Here is a 26951-nt window from a genome sequence, read left to right on the forward strand (position 1 = left end):
ATTGTTCAATAGCACTAACAATGTGTTTTTTTCAAATGCTACATTCAATAAGAATACTGTGCTCAAAATAAGAATACTGACTGAATTTTTTTCTTTTTTTTTTTTTCAGTTAAACAACTTCGGCCTAAATCCTGTAAAACACCCAAGTATTGAGTTCATCACTGTATACTCTGCCACAGTCTTTTAAAGAGTATCCTTCACAGCCAGAGCGAAAAGGCTACTAAATGGGTCAGGATTACCCACTGGTAAACAAAACGAAGCATTTCAAGTTTACTTTAGAATTTAAATAAAGAAGAAATTTCAAAGCAGCATTACTATTTTCCAAGCTTTGGCAGAGCTGCAGACGATTGCACAGCCGGCAACACTGACTTCATTCATGCCCGGGACAAACACCCGCACTGTGCCACCTGAGGACGGCAGCGCGGCGTCGCGGGGGGCTGCGGGTTCAGGGCGGGGCCGCGGACGGGGGGGACGCAAAGTGCGGGGCCGGGAGCGCCCCGGGCCGAGCCGCAGCCCCCGGGAGGCACCGGGGCGGGGCCGGGCACACCCAGGGCAGCGCCCGCACCCCGCGTGGGGAGAGAGGGCGGCCCTGCCCGGGCCCCTGCCCTGCCCTGGGGGCGGAGGGCCGCGGAAGCCTTTGCCTCCTCCCTCGGCCCCGGCAGCCACAGGAGGAGCAGGCGGCGGTACGAGCAGCGGTTTTGCGGCCCCAGCCCTGCCCCAGTCGCCGCCGCCGCCCTGAGATGCCGCCCGCCGTCCCGCTGCTGCTGCTACCGTCTCTGTTGCTGCTGGCGGCGGCGCGTCCCGGCGCGTCCCCGCACAGGTACCGCTTCCCCCCCCGTCCCCGCACAGGTACCGCTTCCCCCCCCCGTCCCCGCACAGGTACCGCTTCCCCCCCCCCGTCCCCGCACAGGTACCGCTTCCCCCCCCCCGTCCCCGCACAGGTACCGCTTCCCCCCCCCCGTCCCCGCACAGGTACCGCTTCCCCCCCCCCGTCCCCGCACAGGTACCGCTTCCCCCCCCCCGTCCCCGCACAGGTACCGCTTCCCCCCCCCCCGTCCCCGCACAGGTACCGCTTCCCCCCCCCCGTCCCCGCACAGGTACCGCTTCCCCCCCCCCGTCCCCGCACAGGTACCGCTTCCCCCCCCCCGTCCCCGCACAGGTACCGCTTCCCCCCCCCCGTCCCCGCACAGGTACCGCTTCCCCCCCCCCGTCCCCGCACAGGTACCGCTTCCCCCCCCCCGTCCCCGCACAGGTACCGCTTCCCCCCCCCCGTCCCCGCACAGGTACCGCTTCCCCCCCCCCGTCCCCGCACAGGTACCGCTTCCCCCCCCCCCGTCCCCGCACAGGTACCGCGCTCCCCTGCACACGTCCCGCCCCCCACTGTGCTCGCACAGGTCCCGCTGTCCCCGCACCGGTCCCGCGCCTCCTCCCCTCCCTTGGTCTCCCGCAGTCGCGTTCCCACCGTGCCTCCGTGGGGTGCGCGGGTGTTTCAGTACCCGTGACTGCATCAAGGCAGGAGCATTTCCCACGGAGCCCGGGGGCCTGCGAGAGCAGCCCGGTTCTGGGTAATCTGTAGTCTCTAACCTCTCTAACATAACGGTGTAATACGGTGAGGCATCCTTAGCCTAAAGCTCGGCGGGGCGTTTGCTCACCCTCCTGTGCTCAGCAGTAGCAGTGGTTCCACACAGATTTTCCAGGACTCCTCGCAGAGAGGAATTTTCCAGGGTGTCCGTGCAGTGTGTCCGAGCTGGCACCAGCACCTGAGCTCACCTGAGCTGAGCCCTGAGCACAGCTGGGCCACAGGGCTCAGCACCAGGAGCGGCCCTCAGTATGGGGTGGGTTGTGCTACTGAGGTACAAAAAAGTACTGGAGACTTCCTTGATTAAAACAAATAAATCCAAAGCATAGAAAGGAAGGAGAAGTAATTTTTATAACAGTCCTATTTTAATTATTATTATTATTATATGTACTATAAAAAGTAATTACTAATGACTTTTTAATTTTTTTTTCCATTAAAATAGCAATTTGCAATGATATATCACATGGGCACACCACTGCTCTTAGAAACTAAAAAAGGAGGGAGTGGTATCAGTCTGTGCCTACCCAGAATTAAGGCCCATGTAGTTAATTTTTTCTACACCTAAGTTCACACATTAAATTGCACAATCTATGTCCATGGTGATTTTATGTAAATAATTAAATATGTTTCATTTTAGCAATAGTTTTAAGCATTTAAGATGTTAAGACAGTTTGCACCTCTTATACAAAGAATAAATTAAATATAATTTTTTTTGTTATTCTCAGGCCTACATTTACATGTGGAGGAGTTGTATCTGGAGAGTCAGGGTTTATTGGGAGTGAAGGATTTCCTGGCGTCTACCCACCAAACAGCAAATGTACTTGGAAAATCACAGTAAGAATTTTTAATACCACAAAATCAATGCTGAAGACAATGAACTGCTATTTGTTGTTAAACTGTGTTTTACATGGGGTAACGTGTGCAATAATGAACGCAGTAACTCAAAGTAGCTCAACTATGTGGAGCTTTTTAGGGTTGATGTAATATGATAATAGCAGCTGAAACAGAACTGGCCTTGCCTCATGTCAGAAGCAAATTTTCATTGACTTCCCTGATGCACCTCTAACTGTTTTAAATTAACCCACTTACAAGCAAACATCTCCCCTTCTGTCACTGTGGAAAGTAATAATGAGTTTTATCACAGAAAAGATTCGAGGTGGCGATTATGAAAAGTAAAATTCCTTGGCAAGAAGACATATAAAAAGTTTCACTCAAACCCAAAAAATTCAGGCAGGTTTGCTTGAAGTGTGGTGCTAGGAGTATTCTGCCAGCTAGGACATCTGGAGTCTGTCATGCAGCAGGCTGACAGCACTAGGGAAGTGTTGTTATGTTTATAAATGACTACGTGAAATAGAACCATGTGGTACAATTGATATTTTGATACTGAAATGAGACTGCAGGGCAGAGATAGCATATTAATGGACAACAGATTCCATGAAACAACTAGCACTAAATACTCCTGTTCTGGATGTCCTTATTGCACAGTCTCAGAGAAAGGGATGTGAGTGAATGATTACTTTTCCTCACATCTGCACAAATTAAACCCTCTGAAACTGCCCACCAAATTTCCTCTCTTTTTTAGGCACAGTTCACCAAGAACTCTTCTGACATTTGGGCCTACAGAAAAAATAAGAAGGCATAAAAAATAAGTTAGTCTGTCTGTTGACAGGATCACTAAAGACAACTTCAGTTGAAAGACAGCATCACAGGCTAGGTGTTGGCAGGAGAATAGGATGTCACAGGGTAATTGTTTCCTGCTACTATAGAGATGCTGATGCAAAGCAGGAGGCATTGATCTGTTTACAATGTTCAGTTTAAAACAACTCTCGTACCAAATGAATGATGTGATTTGAATTGTTTTATCGGAAAGATCCCAGTGAAGCTGCAGAGTTGCTTTCTGCACCTTTCTGTTGCGTTTTTACTGGGACATAGTTAGAGGTTACCTTTGATCCATGTCTGACCTCGTCCAGAAGAGGATGTGAAACATGGTGTATGCCCAGAAACTTCCTTCCTTGCTGTTGAGGGGCTGAGGTGACAGCAATCAGCATGGCCCACCTTGCAATCTGAAGAGCAGATGAAAATTGCATTTGGAATCATATGCACTTACCTTAAATAAAAGGGAAAACATACAAAGTTAGTTTAACAGTACAACTCAGTATTAGATGTTAAAAAGTTCAAAACTGAATCTGGAGGGAAATAACAACTTTGCTTCTAAAAGCATGAAGATTTTACCATTTAAAAACTTGAATAACAAATGGAGACAGCATTAAAGCAGCAACTACTGAATCATGCCATGTATCTGCCCTTCATATATGGGGGGTAGAGTGAGAAGGGAACAAATTATTGTACTTAGGAAGTCCATACAGAGTGGTTTCATTGCAGACTTTATGTGGCTGTTAGTATAAAGATACCAGCATCCAGGTGAGCCTGGAAATGGTAAGAAGCATTACTACAAAGCTGTAGCAGAGCTGTGTCTGCACTTGAGCTTTCTTGACAATGGGAGGAACTCAATGGCTTCTGTCCTTTCATGATCACCCTGACTCCCAGTTTTCTGCTGTGCTGCCATTTCACTGCCTCCTGCTTGTCCTCTGTGGTTTGCCCAAAGCCAGAGAAGGGCTGCACAACTGGAGTAGTTCAGGCTTGCTTGTGCCCTCACCCCATTTAACCCCTTTTTATTAAACAGTAATGTTCACTAAGCCAATCTGATTTCTTTTGCCCCATCAACTATACAATGCTCTGTGTCTTTTGGATGTGTAGGAAGGATGCAGGGAAGGCAAGGACTAATAAACTTGCAAGACTAAGCCTTTACTCGCTCGAAAAAGACCATGGTTTACTGAACTGTGGCAAAGTCGTACACTCGGGGGTCTGGTTAGTCTGAATTTAAACAACAAAATCCTTTCACCAAATACTGCTGAGGCTCAGAATAGCTTGCAATAGCACCCAAGTAGGAAAGCCAGTTACACTGCCATGAAGAAATATTCTGTAGTTACTGATAGTCTTCCTCATTTAGCATCTAGTCTTAGAAAGTGACTAAGACATTTGCCTGTCCGTTTTAGCCAAAGGCTGTGAACACCTTTCTGAAAACGCTCTGCTAATACAGGATCTGACAAGTCTGCAAGACTGAAAGAGACGTTGATTCACTTTGTGTTTGGGTCATGAGAAGCATGAAGCTCTTGTTTTCTCAACTACAGGATCTCATCATCTGCACAAGAAATGCAAAGAGAGGTAGAATGAGAGCTAATTTTTCTTTAGAGGAAAAATAAGTTTAGGAAACATTATAGGTAATACAGATAAAGCAGTGTAGCATTCAGATATCATCTGAAGTATTTCCAACTAGTTTGCTAAAGCTGGAAGAGTCTCTCTAATTCAGTGATAGTTCTGTTATTTCAAGAGACTGGGACTTTTTCATCGGGCTAAAGAAAACAGCTTCTCTATTCTAAGAGCTCTAAGAAGTGTTCAGCACATGCTTGTGGTTCTATTACAACCTTGGCAGACTACCCAGCAGCTTTTCACTGGCTTTGCTAAGAACTCATTTGTGCAGCTACTTCCTTTCCTATAGTAATGTATATAGCTTTATCTAAAATATGTCATACACACTTACTTTTAATACTCTGTAATCCTTCTTGGCCATCACCTCACATAAATGTGTCACATAGTCTGAGAATCTGGACTGCTGTCCTGTGTTTTTCTGGCAGACTGCTTAGTTCCCATAAAACTCCAACAACATTATGTGCAACAATAATACTGAAAACTGTCAGGGTTACATAAGGTTGTTTTTAAACGTTCAGGAGCTGCGTTCCAGCAGGTTTGCTGACAATAAGCAAAGTTTGAAAAATTTTACTTAATGGGGCAGTTGGGAATCTGCCCTGAGGGAGCAGAATATTTTAAGAAATTTTTTTCTATGTTTTAAGCTTTCATTTTCCTATGGTATTGTAAAACTGCCCTTCCAGTAGAAAACAGGTCTTTACACATTGGTTGTATTGCTGGAAAACAGAGATGAACAGAATCTAGTACCCTTGTCAGGAAGAGCAAGCTAATACAAATTTTAAAATTGGAGATGGAGATAGAGAACAAGCAACTAGGCAGAAATCATGGTTCTTCCCAGGGTTCTCCAAATAGCTTCCACATTCATTCTCAGTAGAGAGAAATAATACACTCAGTTTGCAGGTAGCTCATGTATTTTTCAACTCTACCTGGAACTGCTATAGCAAAACATACAATCAGCATTTTTTTATTAAACATATATCAAAATATATACAACCCAATACAGGTTTAAAAGTTAGGCAAAATATATTTATGAAAGTTGGCATTTAAGGGGTTTCCTGTCCCAGAAAGATTATTTTCAAAGTAAATAGTCTAAACCATGTAATTTTGATGAAGAGGGTTTTGTATTCAGTCAGAACAATTACAGAAAAACAGCTTCACTAATTTAAAGATAACTGAACTTTGATTAACATTATATGAAATATCTGCAATGAACGATAACCAAAAACAATCTCAATACCTTATTTTGAGGTGTGTTGTATATATAGAATAATCATGCCCTTTTGAAGAGGTTAGTAATCTACACAGATGATTTTAGGGAATTATGATCTACAAAAATTCCCTCTACAAATTTCTTTAGCCTCTCATAGGAGTAAGGCATCCTTTACATTAGTTTAGCATCATAATTTTTGAACCTAAAGAAGTTCATAGAGTTAAAATGAAGGGAAGCTGAGAGTGAGTGTGGGTCAGTTGCCCTTTTTGTGACAAGAGGCAGAGGATGAGGTGACTCTGTTGTTGAAAGATACCAGCTGGATGGATAAAACAAAAATGAGGCACACCCTGCAGAGGAAGCATCACATCATTCTTCCTTTGACTCCTCTCTTTTTTTTCCCTTTTCTTTTAAGAGCTGAATTCCTTCCAGTTCTTCCTCTGAGGTATCTCATCTTCTTACTGCATCAGGCTCAGATGTGGCTCAAAGTAAACAATACTGAGTCATGCTGGCCTTCGCTTGCTCCCCCATGTTTCTCATGGAACAATATTTTAAATGTCCTGGGATAATCATTGACAGATTTTAGCATGTTAGATCTCAACATTTAAAGATGCGAAATGGTAGAAATCAAAGAAAAGTACAGATTTGAAAGATGCCTGTATTTAGCACAAGATTTCTTGGGAGTAGCTGCAAACTGAAACAGCTGCTGCCAGAATGTGGAACCACCATCCCCTGCACTTCTGATTGTCATCCACTCAGACCACAAAATTTTAAAGGATTTAACATACTGGAACAAATGGGCCATTTTTGTAAATGACAAATATTTTAATAAGCAAGTATATTTAAAAAAATAAAATAGCAGTAAGTAGTGACTGTAATTAAGGGCCTGCCACATTTCTGTAAATTACTTACCTCCCCAAATTCAGATAAACTAGAGCAAGGATTGTTCAGACAACTAAAACCTGCAGCAGGCTTCTTGTTAAATGGTCATGACCATGTGGCTGAGTTTTTCCTACACCGTTTTTTACAGACTGTCATGAAACAGAAGTCAGTACATCTATGGGGAACATTCTTGACCAAGTTCAAATAGACTAAACTGACAGAAGCAGAGCTTAAAAGCTACAATGAAATCTAATTAGAAAGTGTAATGCTGTACAGTATAGTATAGCATAGCCAGGGCTGGAGAGAGAAGAAGGAAACACAACACTTCACAGAATGACTGATATAATGAACCAGAAAACCTAAGACCTGAGTGAATGGTTAGCTGCAGTTTGGGGTTGGGGAGCTTTGCCAGTGTCCTGTCCGTCTTGAGCAGGGGTCAGTTCCACATCCTGTTCCCCTCTGTCCCCGTGGGGCAGCACAAGAGAGTGGAATGTCCAGGGGCAGGAGTGAGTGCCTTGGGGCTGGTGGGAGTAGAGCAGTCCTGGGTCACTGCACTCCTGGAACAAAGCTGTCAGTGAGCACCATCAGCATTACTGAAGGGCAACCACTTGGCTAAATCTGAGTGCAATTCCACACGGAGAGCAAAAAGACCTTTTCTTACCCCAGAACCAGCCACTTCTCACATTTCCACTTCCTTCTTCAAACTCTGGGAGAGAACAGGTATACCCAAAGAAGCAATTCAGGCTGAGAAAGTAGGGAAAAATCTCATAAAGATTGATAAAACTGTTTAATATAATATGCTTGAGCAACTTCTGCTCAGCTTTCAAAAACAGGGGAAGCAAAAGGAGAGATATCTTAAAGATGGGCAAGCTTTAGCCAAAGCTGCAAGACATTGTTGTGGAATATGTTGGACAAACTTAACTGTAGGCATGATAGTTTATTTTAAAACACAATAACCTTTAACGGTCACCCCATTTGCATCCTGTTGTACCAGTTGTACAAATTCAGGAAAATTACTGTTCTACCTCAAAAGAGCATATGCTATTTTACATACACACTTCTGGAAAAAAGGCTTCTGTCATCTAACTGCCTAAATTTGACTTTGTCTAACTGATTTTACTGTCAGCATTTCTGAACTGACTTGTCCAGTCACACAGAGTTTGCAGTATGACCCTAAATAATATTCAGGTCTTCTGGCAGGAATACCAAAATCATTTTAGCTTATCTTCTGTTAAAATGGCCAGGCCTTAATACTCCTTTAGTGATTCAGACCAGAAGACAAGTGAATGCAATAAGAGATTTAGATATGAGAGCAGTGATTCAAGGAACAAATTCAACATTAGGTGAATTGTGGCTTTGTAGTAGTAGCAGCCCTGAATGCATTTTTGGGAGAACTTTGGCCTTAAAAGGAAAATTCTTTGAAACCAGCAGCAGGAACTGCGGTGGAGCTGGTCAGGCAGTGTGCACATGGACCCTGGACAGCTGAGAACAGCTCAAGAAGATTCAGTTGCTGCAGGATCAGTATCAGCACTGGACATAAAAGCAGCCACACAAATGAGTAACCTGAACACACCTACAGCACATTTTTCAGTACATCTAGAGCTGCTGCCTCTATCAGGCATTTCTAGCACTTCCATCTATACTTGACAAGCAATTTTTAACTGTTGAGACTCAATGTTAAAACAGTTTGAAAATTTCATACAGGAACAGTCTAGATTTAGTTTATTTCAAACCAGTGTTTTAAAATGAGTCACTGTTAAGGAATGAAAAAAATTCATGTCCTCTTGAATAACGTGGCTTAAATATGAACTTAATGCAGATATATTAAGTGTGTGTTTAGAGCAGAAAATTATAGTAGTGTCTCAGTAAAGCAGAACAGCTGCAATTATTTTAATAGCTAACCACTCCACCATGATATGGATTGAATGCAGATAATTACACTTGCCTGTCTAGGGTCTCTCTATACTTTGAAATACTGTTTCCCTTCTTCAGTTCTGTTACACAGCACTAAATGCTTTATTAGAATAGTTTTCACTTCTCAGTACCCTGTGTTTTCTCTTAAAAGCTTGTAACTGTATCCCAGGAAATGTTCTCCTCCTTGTAAACTATTATGTTGTCTTAATTTACATCCTTCTCTGTATTCTTGTCTCTTTTGCAGTGTCCACAGATGCAGACATGTAGGAAGATATTCCCCGTCTTATGTTTCCTCACATGTTTCAGAAAACAAAACTCTCTTCTATATTGAGGACACCTACTAATGGTTCTTTTGAACTCTCTGTTTATAGTTTTACATTGTCTTTCAAAATATAATTCTTTCACTGCAGCCACTCCAGTAACTAAACATTAGGGTTGTATTGTGTTAGCTGTAAAGTTTCCAATTTTATTTATAAATGAAAGATGTCTGTCAGTAAATTAAAAAAACTTCTTAAAACTATGAAACTTGGTAACACAAATCAGAGAGGTCATTTCATTAGTTTAAAATGGTAAATTGCTTGTTCCATATTTTTTTCATATTAATCTCATCTTCCTCACCTTAGCTGGTGGCATGGAGCTGCATGGCTGATTTTATACTTTCAGCAGAAAGTAGGAGAAACACACCAAGCTGAACTGGTTTATAATGAACTGCATGAGCCTGACTAGAGGATACTCTGGATCAGAAATAAGATAATGGCAAGAGATGGCCAGAGCTTTGTATTTAGGATTGCTCCAAGTTACTTTAAAAACTGCTTTGCCTGGAATATAGTTGACAAAAAGAGCTCATCTGACAGGAAGTGAAGGGTATGAAAACAGCCACACAAACAGTGGGATCCAGTAGGTAAGTGGTCACACTCCAGATGCATCTCTCCCTCCCTCCCTCTCTCTGCAGGTCCCAGAGGGAAAAGTGGTGGTTCTTTCTTTTCGACACTTAGACCTGGAAAGCGACAATCTGTGCCGATACGATTTTGTGGATATTTACAGTGGCCATGCCAACGGACAGCGCATCGGCAGGTTCTGTGGTACTGTGAAACCAGGTGCCCTTGTGTCCAGCAGCAATAAAATGTTGGTGCAGATGACTTCAGATGCTAATACTGCTGGAAGTGGATTCATTGCAAAGTTTTCTGCAGCAGAACCACATGAAAGAGGTAATTAACCATTTTATATGCACTGAAGATAACTATAACTCAGCTCTGTGCAGAGCCACATTGATGCTTAAAAAAGATGTGGTGCCAGAGATACTAAGGATTGTGCTATTCAACATAGTTTTTAATTACCTTGCTTAGCAAATAGCAAAACGTAACTGTTTAGCCATCTTAGTTCATCAAGTAGTAAAGAGAAAGGCTGACATGTCTAAGAGTAGTGGAAGAACTGTACCTAGTAGTAAACTGGCAATAACTAGTCATTACAAGGGCAGATGAAATTCAATGTAGATAATTTTTGCAAATAAGGGGAAAACACACTAACTTTGTGTACAGTACAGCAGGTTCTGAATTGACTGTTACTGTTTTGGAATGAGATGTTAAGTTTAAAATAGATAATTTATGAAAACAGCAGTTGAGCATCAATTCAGTGCTTAATAGGTATCAGAAAAGAAACAGAAACTTAACAATTTTTAGAAAAGAAAATAAAGACCAAACAATAACACAAAAAATTACACCACTATAAATCCATAATGCATATACATCTCAAATAAAGTGTCTCTTTCTCATGTTCCCATCTCAGAACTGAATATGATAAAATTATCAGGAGAAATCAGAGACAACAAGTGTGATGGAGTTAGAAGAACATCACATAGACAAAGATCAACTGCACAGCAATGAACTTCTTTATGCTGGAAAAGTGAAAGGGACTGTAGGAGAGGGCTTTAAAGTCATGACTGGTGTGGAGAAAGTGACTGGGGACCACAGTCCATCTCTTTCAATATAAAATATAAAAGATGAGCAAGTGGCTGCAAAGGAAAGGATAGGGTGATTTTTCTCTGTGACCTGTGAAGCAGCAGAACACTGTACCAGGGGATACTGTAGACTGTTTCTACCCTGGTTTAAAAACACTTACAAAAACATATCAAAGCAAACTTCATTGGGTATTATGGAAGATAAAGGCATTGCCTGGTGCATGGGAAGAGTACGACCAGTCAGAGGGAGGTGGTATTGCCCTAGTTAGGGACTCCTTTGCAAGACTCTTGCTATTGGTATGATACCAGAGACAGTGCAGGTGATGAGTAATCTATCAGGCCTTCCAGCTGTAACCTTGGATCGGTAACTTCTTGAAATATATATTACAACACAGTGACCAAGAACTGAGAAACTGGTAATTCTTATTAATTTATAGTTCATTTAATAAAAAGGTTCATAATAATATTGTAAATAAGGTTTATATACCTGATGGAGTTTTTAATCTGGAACTGAGGGCAGGAGATACAGAAGAAAAAGACCCATCTCCACAGGCTGCAGTTCCTTTGGGAATGTCCGCCCCGGAGATGGTTCTGGCTCCTCCAGTACCTGCGGCTTCTCCTCCTCCTCCAGACCCAGTGTTTGCAGGAATGCCTTCCTCTCTGTTCTGCTGCTATTTGTTAGCTGTGTTTTGCCCTAGGTGCCTCCAGCTGAGGGATGGCTGGGCCGTGGCTGTGGCGGGGCAGTGGCAGAGGCTGCCGGGCGCCCTCAGCGCGGGCCTGCAGCGCCTCAGGGCCGGCCCCGGCCCGCGGTGCTCCGGGTGTCGCTGTGCTCCGGGCAGAGCCCGCGGTGCTCCGGGTGTCGCTGTGCTCCGGGCAGAGCCCGCGGTGCTCCGGGTGTCGCTGTGCTCCGGGCAGGGCCCGAGGTGCTCCGGGTGTCGCTGTGCTCCGGGCAGAGCCCGAGGTGCTCCGGGTGTCGCTGTGCTCCGGGCAGAGCCCGAGGTGCTCCGGGTGTCGCTGTGCTCCGGGCAGAGCCCGAGGTGCTCCGGGTGTCGCTGTGCTCCGGGCAGGGCCCGAGGTGCTCCGGGTGTCGCTGTGCTCCGGGCAGGGCCCGCGGTGCTCCGGGTGTCGCTGTTTTGTCTTGCAGGGGACCAGTACTGCGGGGGACGGCTGGAGAAGCCTTCGGGGACCTTCTACACGCCCAACTGGCCAGAGCGGGACTACCCCGCGGGAGTCACCTGCTCCTGGCACATCGTGGCTCCGAAGAACCAGGTGAGGCGCTGCCATCGCCCTGCTGGCACAGCTCAGCTTCCAGTGCCTGCGGGGACCGACACCTCAGAGCAGCCGGCTGACCCACGCTGCCCCGGGACCCTGCAGCGGCCCCGGGCTGACACCCCGGGCTGGGCTGGGCAGGGCAGGGCAGGCACAGCCCCGCTCCGGCCAGCCCGCCTGCCGCTCCCGCATCGCCCGCTGACTCCTGTGCCTCCTCAGCAGGCACGCACTGGTACACTGCCCTAAACGAAACCCATTAAACCATCCGCGACTGCTAAGGTTTTTAAGCCAGGGAGGGTTTAAAAATGATGTTGCTGCAGTTTATTACTGAGGTACCCAGGTAGAGCTGATTGAATTTAATAAAAGCAGTTTGTTTTATTCCATATTTTGAAGGCTCCATCGCATAACATGCTTGCTTAATTAGCCAGATGCCATGAGAGCATATGTTACTGCTTCATTAAGAGGTGAAGAGATGTGAGAGCAGACTGAGAGGGCTCTTGTGCCATGGCAAACACAAGGGTGTTCCCTACACTGTAGGGCAAATCTCAATCCTAGCTGCACATTTTCTGGTTGGTGCTGAGCCATCTGCTCTGTATCTTAGCAGGAGGTCTATAACGATTGAATGTTTTGGTTGACAAGCATGTTTGGTAGGTTGCTTTTCTTGCCACATCCAGCTTTTTAAATTCATTTACATATAAAGACAACTTCCCTCTTCATCTTCTGCTCATGACTAATCCTTGAAATAAGAAAAGCTGCCCCAGATAAATATATTCTTCTGATCTTTCCTACTTTTCTGTTTACCAAGACAGTTCCTCCCTTGAACTGAAACAGTATGTCATCTTAGTCTTTCCTGTAGTCCTTTTTAATTGATGTTTCTTGTTTGCTAGATACAGGTCATTTAATAATCCTATAGATAAGCAGTGATTTTTAAACCCTTATCTGTAAACTGCACATTACTTTGGTTCTTTCCAAATGTCTCTAGATAAGCCTAAGAACTTTTCCTAAGCTCATAGAGAAGATTTGAGAAAGGCTATATCAGCATAAAAATAAGGACATTATATCCTGTGCCTTTTGATGATTCTATTCCATAAATCTACCTGTTTCCAAAGATGTATTATTCATATACTGCAACAGTGGTTGTTTGCATGGAAAAAAGGCAGAATTTTTACAGTGATGAAAGCCATTTTCCATGGAGTAGTGAATAAGCATCTCTCTTTAAGTACACAGAAAAAGCTCCCCAGTCTTCCATTTGCCAGAATTTAGGTGTCGTTGTCTCCATTTCCCTTTCATAAGCATGTGAGCAATAAAACAAGGCACTCTTGTTTTGTGGCTTCAAATACAAACCAGTAATTACTTAATTTATTAAAGAAGATGAAGGAGCTGCTTCTGATCATGAAGAAGTTCTACCATGAAATACTTATTAGAGCGAAGTGCACTTACTGAACAATATTAAAGTAGATATTATGGCCTGCTGTTTGGCCTGCTATGGAAAAATTTAGCATTTCTGTTCCCAGTTGCATTATTTCTTTCTATACCATCTTTTTTTATCACAAGCACGTTATTCAGATGTGTATTTAAAGTGCATTTAAAGTGCACGTTTTCATTATTATACTGAGGGTTTTGAAACAGACCTTTTAGTCATCTCTGAAATCAAGTCCCCCACGGTTACTCATACTTCATGGGAAACAAAATTATGCCTTAAAAATTCTAATTGTGCAAAACTATATCCAAGTAAAACTAAGACATCAGGTGATAACAGGCTATCATTACTATGAATGTAGAACAAGATAACTTTTATTATGTCAGCAATCAAATAAAGTACATGCCATGTACAAATTACTTATTTTTCTTAGTGTGATCATAGAAGATTTAATACCATCTTTGAGTCAGATCTTTATAAAGGTTGATCTAAAATCAGCACAAATCAGTCTTGTCATTCAAGCCTTATTTGTGCTATTTATGGGAAGGTGATTTAAATACTGTTGTGCTTCATCTAAAGAAGAACAGTAAATGCACATATTACCTCTGTTTCCATGCAGTTAGGTTGTGTTTTCCTTCCTTGCCACACATGACTGACAGAGTCATTCTGCAGGACTTCATTTCAGAGTACTGGATTCCATGTCTGTTTTCTTGTACATTTTTTTTTAATCTTAAGTAGAAAATTCCATAAATAAAAGTCATCAGAGATAATAGCATAAGTACTGGTAATACCAGAATGATACTATTTCACATTTTTGACTTGTAAAGCCTCAATAATTATGGAAATCTGACATAGAAACACTATTCTTTTAAGGACTTACTTTCTCTTTGGTTTAGTCTTACTATTTGCTAATTTTCTTTTATCAACATTTTAATTTCTAATGTTTTTAAGTCTGCATCAAGTATACACAGCATTGGCAACAAGAGTGGTTTAGGCCCTGCTGTTAATGAAGTCAGTGAAACACCTCATACCAACTTTGCTTTTTCTTTAGAGTATCTTGAATGATGCAATGACATTAAAAGCTCCATTTCTGTTGTGTACACTTGCTGTAGTTATTTTAAGAGCACTGTAACACCTAACACCTACTAACATTCACTCATAAAAATAGTTTTCCAAAAGTTACTTGCCTACATTTGAAAAGAAAACATTTTACAGAATATTAGAGTTATATGCTGAACTATTAGTTGGAGAGGTCACGTGGATTAAAATACTTTACAATTAAGTGGATTAAGGAATTTTCCTTTATGAAAAGAAAAATTAAATAGTACTTCAGATGAAGAAGTCACTACAAGAAGTACAAGAAGTATTATTAAATTTTTCATGTCAAAACCTTAATAAGTTCCTTTTGCATTTGCCCTTTAGGTAATAGAGTTAAAGTTCGAGAAGTTTGATGTGGAGAGAGACAACTACTGCAGATATGACTACGTTGCAGTGTTCAATGGTGGGGAAATCAATGATGCTAAAAGAATTGGGAAGTACTGTGGAGACAGTCCCCCAGCGTAAGTAACTTCCTTTAGCTGTGAACTTCACTACCACTGTGTGTCATTTTGCTAACAGTTCTGTCCAAGGCTTCTAAAAGATTTTAATTTTTAAATTGAACACGGTGTTTTCTACCTCCAACTGAACATGTAGAAATTGCTTAGTACCTTGTCTCTCTCTAGGTTTTTTCTGTTTTCTCTCCAATGCCTAACCCTGGCTCCAACCCATGTTCTCTCCTGTCCCACAAGCCTCATTAGACCACTGTGTAATACCACCAATGCTAATCCCAGTGCTACTTCATATTGGTGTAGCACCAATAGTAATGGTAGCTGAACATTAATATAATATGTATGTTTTGATTATAGACACTGAAATGCAAAGATCCAGCTGAGTTCTCTAGCCCCTTGGCTTATTCCTCACTTTATCTGACTCATTTTCCTCTTGGCCCTTTTTAAAAAGACAGGATACACAGCCTGGCTCAGATTTTTCAGATTTGGCCTTGTAGTCTCGGTGTTCAGGAAGCAGAACTAAGCTCTTGGCAGCTGATAATCAGTGCCCTCCCCTGTCCCCTGTCCAGGCTGTGCCAATACTGCAGCAAGGAAAGTCTGATCTGGACAATGCCCATGGCAGCTGTAAATCCAGAGAAATCCTTTAACCTGCCCCTTACTTGTGGTTATGTCAGACCCAGCCATCAGAGTAAAGTGATTTCGGATAATCTGCCAAAAAAAAATGGGAAACAATGACAAGTTTTTACTTCAAAGACTGAATTAAGTGTTTCAAAGAAATTCTTGGTAATCAATATCCAATCATTGACAAAAAGTGAGCCCACAGAAATAATGACCCAAAACATTTTATTTTTGGTGAGGTTGTTGAAAAGTTGCAGGATCCAATACTTTATGAAAGTTCAAAGCCCTTCAAACTGTGTCTTTTTCATTAACAAAATCAAAGTTCAGAAAACCCCATTTATCTTCCCTGGGTACTGAGGATTTCTTCAACGTACTTTCCTACTTTCTTAACCTGACTCCTTTCATTCTGTGGAAGTGGAGTCTGCAATGAAGTCATACAGAAGAATTTAACAATATTCATATTAACATAAACTTCAGGAATCAGAGTTTTAGGTGATTAATGGAAATGAGTTTCATCCTCAAAACACCAGTGTGTGACATGCCAGACAAAAAAAAACATGTATTTTTCAGTATTATCTGGAGTGTTGAGGTTTTTTTTAAAGAATGTTATTAATGCTTTTTGGCTTTGACATTGCAAAAGAATGGAAATATTTTATTTTGGTTTTCTGTTTTAGGCCTATTCTGTCTGAGAAAAATGAGTTGCTTGTTCAGTTTTTATCTGATTTAAGCCTAACAGCTGATGGTTTTATTGGCCATTATAAATTTAGACCAAAAAAGTTACCCACAACTACAGCTCTGCCTACAACCACAACAGTCCCTGCTACTTCAAGTAAGTCTTACTGGCTTTATTCCATTTCCTATAAAAATTAATTATTCCAGGACAAGTAGAAAGTTACAGAAACACAAAATAAATTTTTTTTATGGTTTGTTAGTATTTTAAATGTTGAAGGAATTAATTAAAATTAATATACTCAAGAGAGTACCAGAATATACTCAAGGGAGAATCCACTTAACATTATTTAAGGAAATATATCCAGGCAAGAGTTCAGTGTAAAAGTAACATACTTTACCTGAGAGAATTTTCCTTTCTCTTCTCAATTTTGGACAGTTAACTAGCACATTCCATAGAAGAATGGATAATCTAATTTCAATAAAAAGTTCTGAATATTTCGGGAAATAGTTTTATTTAAAGGAACTCTTCCTTCTATACAAGTTGATATGTAAAAATCTTAGGGTATTTTTCTTCATGTAGTTACTAAAATCAAGCAAAATTGGTATGGAAGCCACCTGAGCCCTCTTCAGGCTCTGTCAACACCCTGTCAATATGACACTCTCCTAGAAGAAAATTTATTTGAAAATATTAAGGGATTGGAACTTACAGAAAAATATGTCTCACTAAAAATCAAGTCTCCTTTTATATTTAAGACTAGACAGCATATATGAAAGATCAGAGCTGGATTTCTCTGAAGGTGTTGCCAAAAATACCTCATTACTGAGATCTTGAAGGGATAAATTCTTAGAATTTTTATATCCTGAATGTGAGTCATTTCAGATACAATTATAGCAGAAAACGAAATTATTTATGATGTTTTTGCAAGACATAACCTGATTCGTACTTAAAACACATCAAAAATCAGGGCAGCAATGACTTGTCGGCAGGAAACAAGAAGCTGTGGTGGTTTAGTTCTGCTAATGAAGGTATTTAAAAGAGATGAAAATAAACATTAAAAAAATGAAATCATAATGACCTGTAAATCATTCTGATGTGACTCTAACAATAAATAATTCAGCTCTTCTTCACTCTAAAGCACTTGTTAATGACATCGTTTGTTCAAACACTTGGTGGTGTCAAGTAACCCAGGCTGTCAATAACCCTGTTCAGGGTTTTGCACAGGCAAGAGAGGTGAACTTTACCAATAAACTCCAAATCAATTTTCATGACAGCATCAGTGTTAGAAAATAAAAACATGCAGATTCATCTGAGAGAGGACAACAGAGGCAAAGAGCTCAAAAGGACCTGTCAGGTAGATAGAAATAAGAATCCTTTCAAGGTGTGACAGTTTTGCACAGTATAGGCATTTCTGATCTTCACAACAAACCAAAGCAAACCAAACCTCTACAGTTAGTTACATTTCTGAGCAGTCATTTGCATTCAGAAGTGTCCAGAGAGACTTTTATTATTATCTTGCATATCAGATCTGTTTAAACTTGCACAGAACTCCAGGCATGAATAAAATATTAAACTTTAGTAGGCTCTTTCAAGAATTATGTCAGTCTTTATGTAACATAAAAATATTAGTACTTGCATAAATAAATAAATGCTATAAATACACTTGTAATAGTAATGAAGATTAATTCAATACCTATAGTGAGGTATTTGACTTCCTTATATCACTGGATAAAGTCATGCATTTTCCTGTCAGTGTGCCTACATGTAAAAGTGGTGGGCAACTAAACTTTTCAGTTCTTCTCTAATTCATGTTTTGCTAAAGTACCTTACAAATAATAGACAGCTTCTGCTGACAAGTCATAGCAAAGTTGGTCACCAACCAAAATTTATTAGACTAAAAATGTAAAAAAGAAAGTGCCCCAAAAGGACCAGACAAGACTATTTTGTAACACATAATCCCTGTTTTAAATCCAGAAAAATCAGAGCCCCTCAATAAATTTTTGGCAGCTACCATGCTGGCATGCACCTGGGACTCATCTTCGTGCTGGGTTTCCTAACCTCCTACTACAGACATTAGCTTGAGAGACTCAAGGAACATGAAATTCTTAATTTTTGATGTGCTGTGTGTAGCATTGAGGTTGGAAGCCCTTGCCAGACCTGTATCATTGACATAGTAACTTGTTCTTTAAAACACTTTTCCTTGTGGGAGGCATTTAACTTTCTAAAGACTCAAATACCAAGAAGACTGGAGAAAAAAAAAAAAAGGAAAAATCAGCCCAAAATAAATAGAAAACTACAAAGACCAGATTTTAATCTTTGGATTTGAAAGGCAAAACAATGAACAGGGCAGATCTTCTAACAGTCATGGCCATTGCACTAAAGACAAAGTAGTTTTAATATGATTTAGTTCAGTGTTAGAAAATTAGAAAATTATTTGATTAAAAATAGTTACAAGTATAAAAGCATAAATTACAGATTGAAAGTTAGTCAAAAGTAATTTTTCAAAAAATACAGGCTGAACAAAACTTTTCTGCAATGCTCCATTCTAAAGTAAAGACTGCAAAGATACTTGTCATAACTAATTTAGTTTTTCTTGGAAATTAAGGCTATGTAGGGATCTGTGGTTTTTGGTTTTTTTTAATCTGTCAGTGTAACTTCCATGTTTCCAATACCTTTGTCACAGACTAATTCCAAACAAATTTGAAAGGGACATAAAAACCTTAAAGTACTGCATCCCAATATATTACATGGAATGATGTAGACTATGAACATCCAACTAAGTAGGAAAAAGATGCCAAGTGTATTTGGTTGTTTATAAACAAAGCATTCAATTTCAGAAAGGAAATGCCAATCCCTAATGTTAAATACATCATTCAAACATTGTGTTTCAAAATGCCATGAATAAAAACTGTGCAAAACTGCCTGACATGAAGGTATGTAAAAAATTTTGGGAAAAAAGGTCAGGCATTTGAATTCTGGTCCCTTTCATCACAGTGTGGTAATTTCCAATAAAAGGGCACCCCCTCCCTCAGAAGTGTCACTGTAATATCATATTGTGGGACTTCAGGTGTTCTACTAGGGCTGTATGGCAAGAGCAGTGACAGATTTAAGATGCCACACAAACCTTGAGTAACATCCCATTCTCTCAGGCCACTAGAACTGACATAGCTGAGACACCTGAAAAGACAATGACCTGAGGTGACAGCAGAGAAAAGGAATATTGTTCCTGTGGTGCTCATCCCCTGAAATGCCAGGTCTAGTTCATGCATACACCAGGATTATTCATCTTTCTTCTTGACTTTTTTTGAACATAGTGCTTTTAATTTGTATCAAATGCTTCATTTCAATTTCAATTTACTTTTTGCTCCTCCAAAAGTTGTGAAACCTACAGTTGCCCTGTGCCAGCAGAAGTGTAAAAGGAGTGGGACTCTGGAAAGCAATTATTGTTCAAGCAACTTTGGTAAGGAAGCAAAGTTTCTTTTTAATTATTCATTCTCTACTGTGTTTTTAGACTCAAGGAAATTTTCCCAGATGTAGTTCTGAGTTACCATTAATACATAGGCTAATATTTTTACACCACCTTATGTATGTCTCTGATATTAGTATCTGTGATTCACTCAGTACGTTTTTGGAGATATTCTGAAATAGGCACTGCACAGATATCTGAGACAAATATACCTTCTCAATCTGAGAAGCAAATGACAGTGTAAGACAACCCCATATTCATCGATTCAGTTACTCTATTGTCATATCTGTTTTCTGTAACCAGCCAATACATGTCATGCTGCACCTGCTGACTGTTCCACAATACAGTGTATAGATGTCCAAAAATGCTATGAAAAGAAATTAGAAGGGATGGAAGCTTCCAAGCACTTCTGTCTGTACACAGACATAAATGAATCAGGAAAAACAGTGTCTACTGTGCATTAGCATGGCACTGTCACTGCTGATCTATTCAGTTATGTGTCAGGCTATTTTCCCATATTAATGCTGCAATCTTTTTTTAATCCCCTATGATATGCCTGGCAATTTGATGGGAAAACTCCCTGCCACCACTTTTTTTTCATTTTAAGAAGACTGTCTCTTCCTGCATTGCTAATCCCCTAAGATTTGAGGAAATCTGAGGGATATGAGGGTAGCTTTGCCTGATGGTGCCCAAGCAGCAGTGAAGAGCCGTGGCTGTACCCTGAGGCAGGGAGGACTCAGGGCAGCCCTTCCCACCCCTGACCACCAGCCTCTTCCAATACAAAAAGAAACAGGTAGGGAAAAAGCCCAAACCATAAATGGTCTCCTCTTACTGACCACACATCAGCTCTTGAGCCTCACGGTAAATGATACTATATAAAGTTTGTTTTTTTCCTCTAGCAGCACAGTAATAAATCACATTCTTCTCTTCCATCTTCTGTCAAGTGCTTGACATTTTTCAGTCTTTTCCATGACAGAAGTTAGAGTAAAAATACTTTATATGCTACTGTGAATGCAAGTATATACAAAGGCAAGAATAGGAAATATGCTGTTCATAGAATATAATTTATTCTAAGTTTATTTGCAGACTTTTTGATTTTAGAAAGTAATAACTATTTCTCTTTCATCATGCATTTCATTTTATTGTATCTAGAAATATAGCTCCAATACCCAGCACTTTAGCATCCACAGTTCTCTCTTGACTGAACTGGAACATTCTATTTAATTAAAAGTTCTGCATTAAAGGAAGAGAATGTACAAATTTGCAAACTCCCAAAACGTGGATTATGCAGTTTTGTAAAATAAATCTGGCTGTACATACTTGATAATTGAAGATCCAATTTATCCTGGGATAGAATATCTGATTTAAAAAGATGACCTGAGAAGAAACCAAATTGTTAATACCAATTAACATTTCCTTTTGATAATAAAGATGGCTTACCAGTTAATTTAATCATCCTAGGGAAGAGAAAGTATCTTGATTTTCATACTGTGAGGACTTTGGGAGATACGATGCAAATCTGCATCTGCATTCAGCTGAAATAAGTAAATTTGTATTGAGCCTCAGACAGATCAAAATCTAGTTTTTAGGGCATTAACTATTCCCTGCTGCTCAGCTGGGAGTGTCAGAGAGCTGGGAATTCAGATTTTGGCTAGAAGAGTTTCAATTCAACTTCTCCATTATTTGAAAATGATTCATTAAAAGTAGTATCAAAATGTACTGTTCAGTTGAAATGAGAGAACTGGGCTTCCACGAGACTGACACCTTGTAGAACAGTTTCATATTTGGTGCCACCAAAATTTGACAGTAGTGAGTTAGTTACTAGCAGTGATACTCATATTTTTAATAAGTTTTCCCAGTACTGTTTGTTTCCTTATTAGGAAATAATATACTTAATAAGTTTTTATGATGCCTCAAAATTTATGTGTAAAGATAAGAAAAATGTACCAAATATATCAAATATCCTTTCTTCCAGTAATAACTGGAACTGTAATCACAGCAGTAACACGGGCTGGCAGTCTGCATGCAACAATATCCATCATTAATCTATATAAGGAGGGAAATTTAGCAATCCAACAAGCTGGCAAGAATATGAGTGCCAAGATTCTTGTTATGTGTAAGCAGTGTCCTCTCATCAGGAGAGGTAAGTACACAGTAATAACTGCTTTGTGTGTTTATAAAAGATAACCATTATAAAAACTACTATTTGAAATATGGCCACAAAAATCAATAAAATTACTGTGGTTTTTTCTGTAATCAGCAGTTAGTATTGCAATCAATTTAAAATAACCAGTCATCTAGGGGTTTATTGCATTTTTCTGTTTTAATGGAAAAGGAATAGGCTCACCTAGATCACAGGAGTTTGAAAAACTTTTTTTCTTTAAAAGTCATGCGATGCAAGATAAAATCTGATTTGGGTCTCTTAGATGAAGCTGAGATAGATTTTGTGTTGAATGTATGTATTCTGGAGCTAGTTTATATACACAGTTGTTTAGAAGGGAAAGACAGTAGCCTGCTAAACCTAGAAGAGCAGTATATCACAGGAAATGGCAGAAATCAACAAGTTCCACTGTTGTGTATCTCCTGAATGTATTTACAGCTTTACAGAAATACTTGTATTAATATACAGAAATCTTGTATTATACAGAAATACTTATATCTGCAAACAGCCAGTACTGCTAAAGGCTACTTTAAATAGTATTACACAGAGATCAACCAACATAAATTCCAGTTAATTGTGATAAAGGTGTTAAAAGGAATACTGGGAGTATTTTTTATTGAAGTAAGTAAGTAAAAAATAAAATTATCTTTAGCTCTGCCTCATAAGTAAACAGGTAGAACATGAGAACATAAATGGAGCCATAGCAGGAAATAGTCAAAACAATTTAATAAGCATCAAATAAAACCCCTGATACCATTCCAGATACTACCAGTGCTTAAGCATATTAACTCAAAGTGGGCAGTAACAAAGTGAAAAATCATGATCAGAAATAAGCTTTTGCCTTTAGTTATCTGAAAACTACTCAGCAGGAGACATAATAATGTCCTTGGTGGAACAAACTGTCTCCTTGTAGGCAGACTTGTGGCTCCAGACCACACACTTCTGTTTCTCATCCTAAATCTCAATGAATTATTTAAGAGTCATTACTTAGTATCTGAACTTTTCTGTTTATATCCCTGTGATACAATTCCTTCCAGTCCAAGACATTGCAAATCCCTAAATCTTCTCAGGCATAAAAATACAGATCCAATTGAATTGTCCAAAGCCAGGTCTTACCACTCATAAAGTCCACCTTGCCTGAATGCTTCTGTACATATCTAGAAAATATTTACATCTCTGGGGAGGGAAAGGGAATGAAAATATTTAAGTGCATTATCGCTTAAGGGCATTAACCTACAAGCTGAGTAAATGTGAAAATATTCAAAATTAATGAGATATATACTTCACCTTGGGTGGCAGTGGTTAGGCTATCCAGTGTTGATAGGCACTTCTAGTGCCTCTCAGACACACTTGATAGTCTGCATTTGTATATTTAAATATGTAATAGACACTTAGCCTTGTTTCTGCTTGATTTTTACATAACTATAGTTTGTGGTGTAACATACATGGCAAAGACAGGTAAGGGAGTAAATGTTGCAGGTAGGAAGGAAAAAATGATGCAAGGCATTAGTAACAAACAGTGAAATGAACAGAAACCACAGGTGAAGAACTATACTTACCAAATGATGTCCCAGATTTCTGTCTTGTAATCTCATTCTCTCCTTTCTAGGTTTAAACTACATCATCATGGGCCAGGTAGAAGAAGATGGTAGAGGCAAAATCTTTCCCAACAGCTTTGTCATGAGCTTTAAAACTAAGAACTCAAAGATCCTAAATGCCTTGAAAAATAAAACATGTCAAAATTGAACTCTGCAGCTGCATTCTATCACCTGTCTTGAAAAATCATTTTAACTTAGTGAAAGTCATGGAAATGCAACTGACTGCCAACAGTACAGCCACGCTGACCCTTCCTTCCCTCCTGTCCACATCAGCACACTGGCACAAAGTGAAATCCTTTACTTGTTCAAGATGAGAACAGACCCTCCTAAGGCTGAAAGCTGAAGATTTGCAGCACAGCCATCTAATCTCAAACATACAAATTCCAATTACTTGGAAATGTTAATTTATAACTGTCCAATTTTTAAGGAGTTTTGTACGTAAAATAAGAATTCTAAGTGCAATATTTATAGCAGCTCAGTTTAATTTAGCTTTTTTTTCTCTAAAGTTGTTTTATTACATGGATTTCTGCATTATTAGCAGTGCTTAATAAAATATTTTAAGATTAAATCATACACCAATCAGTTATTCATTATTTATAAAGTAGGGCAGCTAAATATAGAAACTGTTTTTTGATCATTTCATGCTTTTGATGGTTTGGGCTTTGCACATTGTAACTGACACTACACTTCCTTGCTGATTAAGGGTCTGATTTTCCTTACATGGAAGTCAGTGAATCATTGATCTGAACAGGAACTCTTCAAAGAATTAGACAGCTGTAAAACAGCACCATACTCTTCTCCATTGATGACAACCTACTTAATAAATGTCACTAATAAGTTCTGTAAGGTAATAAGGTAGAGGAAGGTAGCAATTAATTTAGTGGTGGTAAGGTGCATATAGAATCTAAGATCCCTTTAATTGTTAATTTTGTATATATATGTTTGTATATAAATACCAGACCAGAGTTCTTTGACCATGGGCAGGAAACCAATGAAATACACAGTCCCTACTGGAAGTGCCCATTGCTTATTCCAGCAGGGAAATGCAGATTGCCACTGTGTTCTTTGATGGATTCTCACATGTAATGCCCAGAAGCACTGCCACAGTGCAAGTCAGCAGCACAGCAGCCTCTCTTCCAAAGACTTTATGGGTAGCTGAGCTGGGGACAAAAGGATCAGAGGGAGGCACAGAGGTACAAAGAGGCTGTGCTGGCAGCTCACATCCAACAGCTCCATGCTGCAGCCACACTTCAAGGACTGCATTGTCCCACTGACCAAACCAAACAGCATTTCTCTGTGGAACCAACAGCAACGTTTGTTTGCAAAGCAGATGTAGTTCTGTAATTTTAAAACTTTTAAATAAGAATTTTAATTTTCCAGCATTAATTCCTATGCAAACTAAGGGATTATATGCATAGTGCTCTCTGCATTTCTTGGCAGCAGCCTGGGGAAAAGCAATGTGGAAATCATGCTCAGAGCTGTCTTGAACGACAACAATCTATTTTTATTTATGATGACATACCCATCTGTCATGCAGCTTTTTTCACTGAGGCAAGAAAGGTCTGGCAGCTTACTCATAGTCTGCCAAATGGAAGGTAGGGAGACTGCCTGCTCTTCTCAACATTCCCTTTACACCAGTTCCTTTCCCAAATCAATGCACTGGTAGCAGTAGGCCTGAAAGGGAACAGAGGAACACGGAGCAGTGCCAGTTTTCACAAGTTACAAAGCACAGGTAACAACTGTTACAAGTTTTAAACACAGTTCATAGTGACTGCAAACTTCAAACATTTGAAATCCAACTTGCAACCAAACAGAATCAAAATTATCTGATCATGATTTGAAATAATTTCTACAGAAATAACAAGACCATAGTTCAGCAAGAGCGTAAAGTAAGCTGACTTTCATTAATCAGTGATTTTGACCTTCCTGCTCCAAATGCAGTCATGAAAATTTTCATCTCTATTTTTCATTTATTAAGGCAAAGTTAACTCTAAGACAAAACCAACATTAATATGAGAGGGAAGAAAAACCTTTTCCAGTTATCTCAAAAACTCTATTTAGTCCTTTCATGACTCGCAGAAAAATTTGTACAAAGAAACTCTGAATCCTCTAGCCAAGTAAACTCCAGCTTCTCCAAATTTTTTTTAAATATGTGAAATTTTGTTTCTGTGCCTGTCTATAACTACTCTGGGAGTGTGCATAAGGGAGACCTTGGAACAGCCAGTATAAAACTGCCAAATGAGAAAGCAATAACATATTTAAGACACGTGAACTAGAAAAATCTAAATGATGAGACAAAATTGAGTACAGTATCTTCCTTAAAGCTAATACCTCAACATGACAAAGAAAATACTTTCAGTATAAGTGATCTACTGGTAACAGTTCAGAGAACTGATATAATGTTTTTGCAATATGACAAATATTAATCCAACCACATTTTCCGAAGAGCTTTTATTTCCTTCCTTTCTTGAATATACATAACACATACAGCACATAGGTTTTATGTTGGTGCATTATTCAGACATGACATCTCAGTCCAAATACAAAACTCAGTGACCCTCTTAGCTTTGAACCAGGAGGTTAACTTCCTATTCCCATGGAAAGCCAACACATATCAGAATCCCTCTATATTCTAACATTCTGGAAGCAGAGTATTAAAACCTAGTTCAGAAATACATAATTTCATAGTATGGAAAATATATTACCTTTACAAGAAAGAGTTTTATAAGAATTCCTTCAAAAAAGTAAACATTCATGTAAGCCCCCACTCTGTGAATTTCCCAAAATCAACTGTAGTCAAAGACTGCAGTGGCTACCTGCACACGACCATTTCCAAAGAGCACCATCAGAACAGTCAAACAGTCAATCAATCCTTCAGCTGTCATAAATATACTTTATAATTAAAAATACACGAGTCTCGCATTTCTCAGTTACAGTTTGTCGAGTTATATATAAGCATGTAAAAGCCATATAGGACCCTTTAGCACAGAAAATCCACAAAGCCCTTACTGTCCATTGTAAGCAAAGTCAGATAAACTATTTTCACAAAACACAGTATACCTGACATAAAAAAAAAAGTCTAGCCTGGCAACAATTCTGGTAAAAACCAGGAAAAAAGGAAACCAAATTTAAAAGTAGGATATGTAAAACCTGTGTCAAGCAGACCCTACTAAAGTACAACTCTGCAATGACAGGACTCAATGACCTCACAGAAAGAAGAGTAGAATGGTTCAAGGGAATTGTTCAGCACTGCAAACAATAGCATTCATGTGCTCCACCTCATTTTCATGAAATCACAAGTTTTAATAATCCAAATAATTTATCTAGACTTTAAAACCCCAAGATACTAAGCATTAAATGTTTACAGGTTAATTTTTAAATTCTGTTCCCAACCCT

General features: G+C 39.8%; 1 protein-coding gene across 2 annotated transcripts; it reads left to right on the forward strand.

Annotated features, from left to right (window-relative positions):
• Window positions 1–740: 740 nt before the first annotated feature.
• Window positions 741–23704, forward strand: PCOLCE2 (procollagen C-endopeptidase enhancer 2). Of its 2 annotated transcripts, XM_062499229.1 has the most exons (10): window positions 741–826; window positions 1394–1414; window positions 2305–2413; window positions 9802–10057; window positions 11951–12075; window positions 14918–15054; window positions 16335–16489; window positions 19707–19790; window positions 21772–21939; window positions 23567–23704. In XM_062499229.1, exons 1-10 carry the CDS (start codon window positions 741–743, stop codon window positions 23701–23703), a joined length of 1278 nt encoding a protein of 425 aa, XP_062355213.1. In that variant the 3' UTR covers window position 23704. The 2 variants fall into 2 exon arrangements, with proteins under 2 accessions (XP_062355213.1, XP_062355214.1); XM_062499230.1 differs by lacking the exon at window positions 1394–1414 and having other exon boundaries at window positions 741–820.
• The last annotated feature ends 3247 nt before the right edge of the window (window positions 23705–26951 follow it).

This window comes from Cinclus cinclus, chromosome 10, assembly GCF_963662255.1.
Source record: "Cinclus cinclus chromosome 10, bCinCin1.1, whole genome shotgun sequence".
Lineage (NCBI taxonomy): Eukaryota > Metazoa > Chordata > Aves > Passeriformes > Cinclidae > Cinclus > Cinclus cinclus.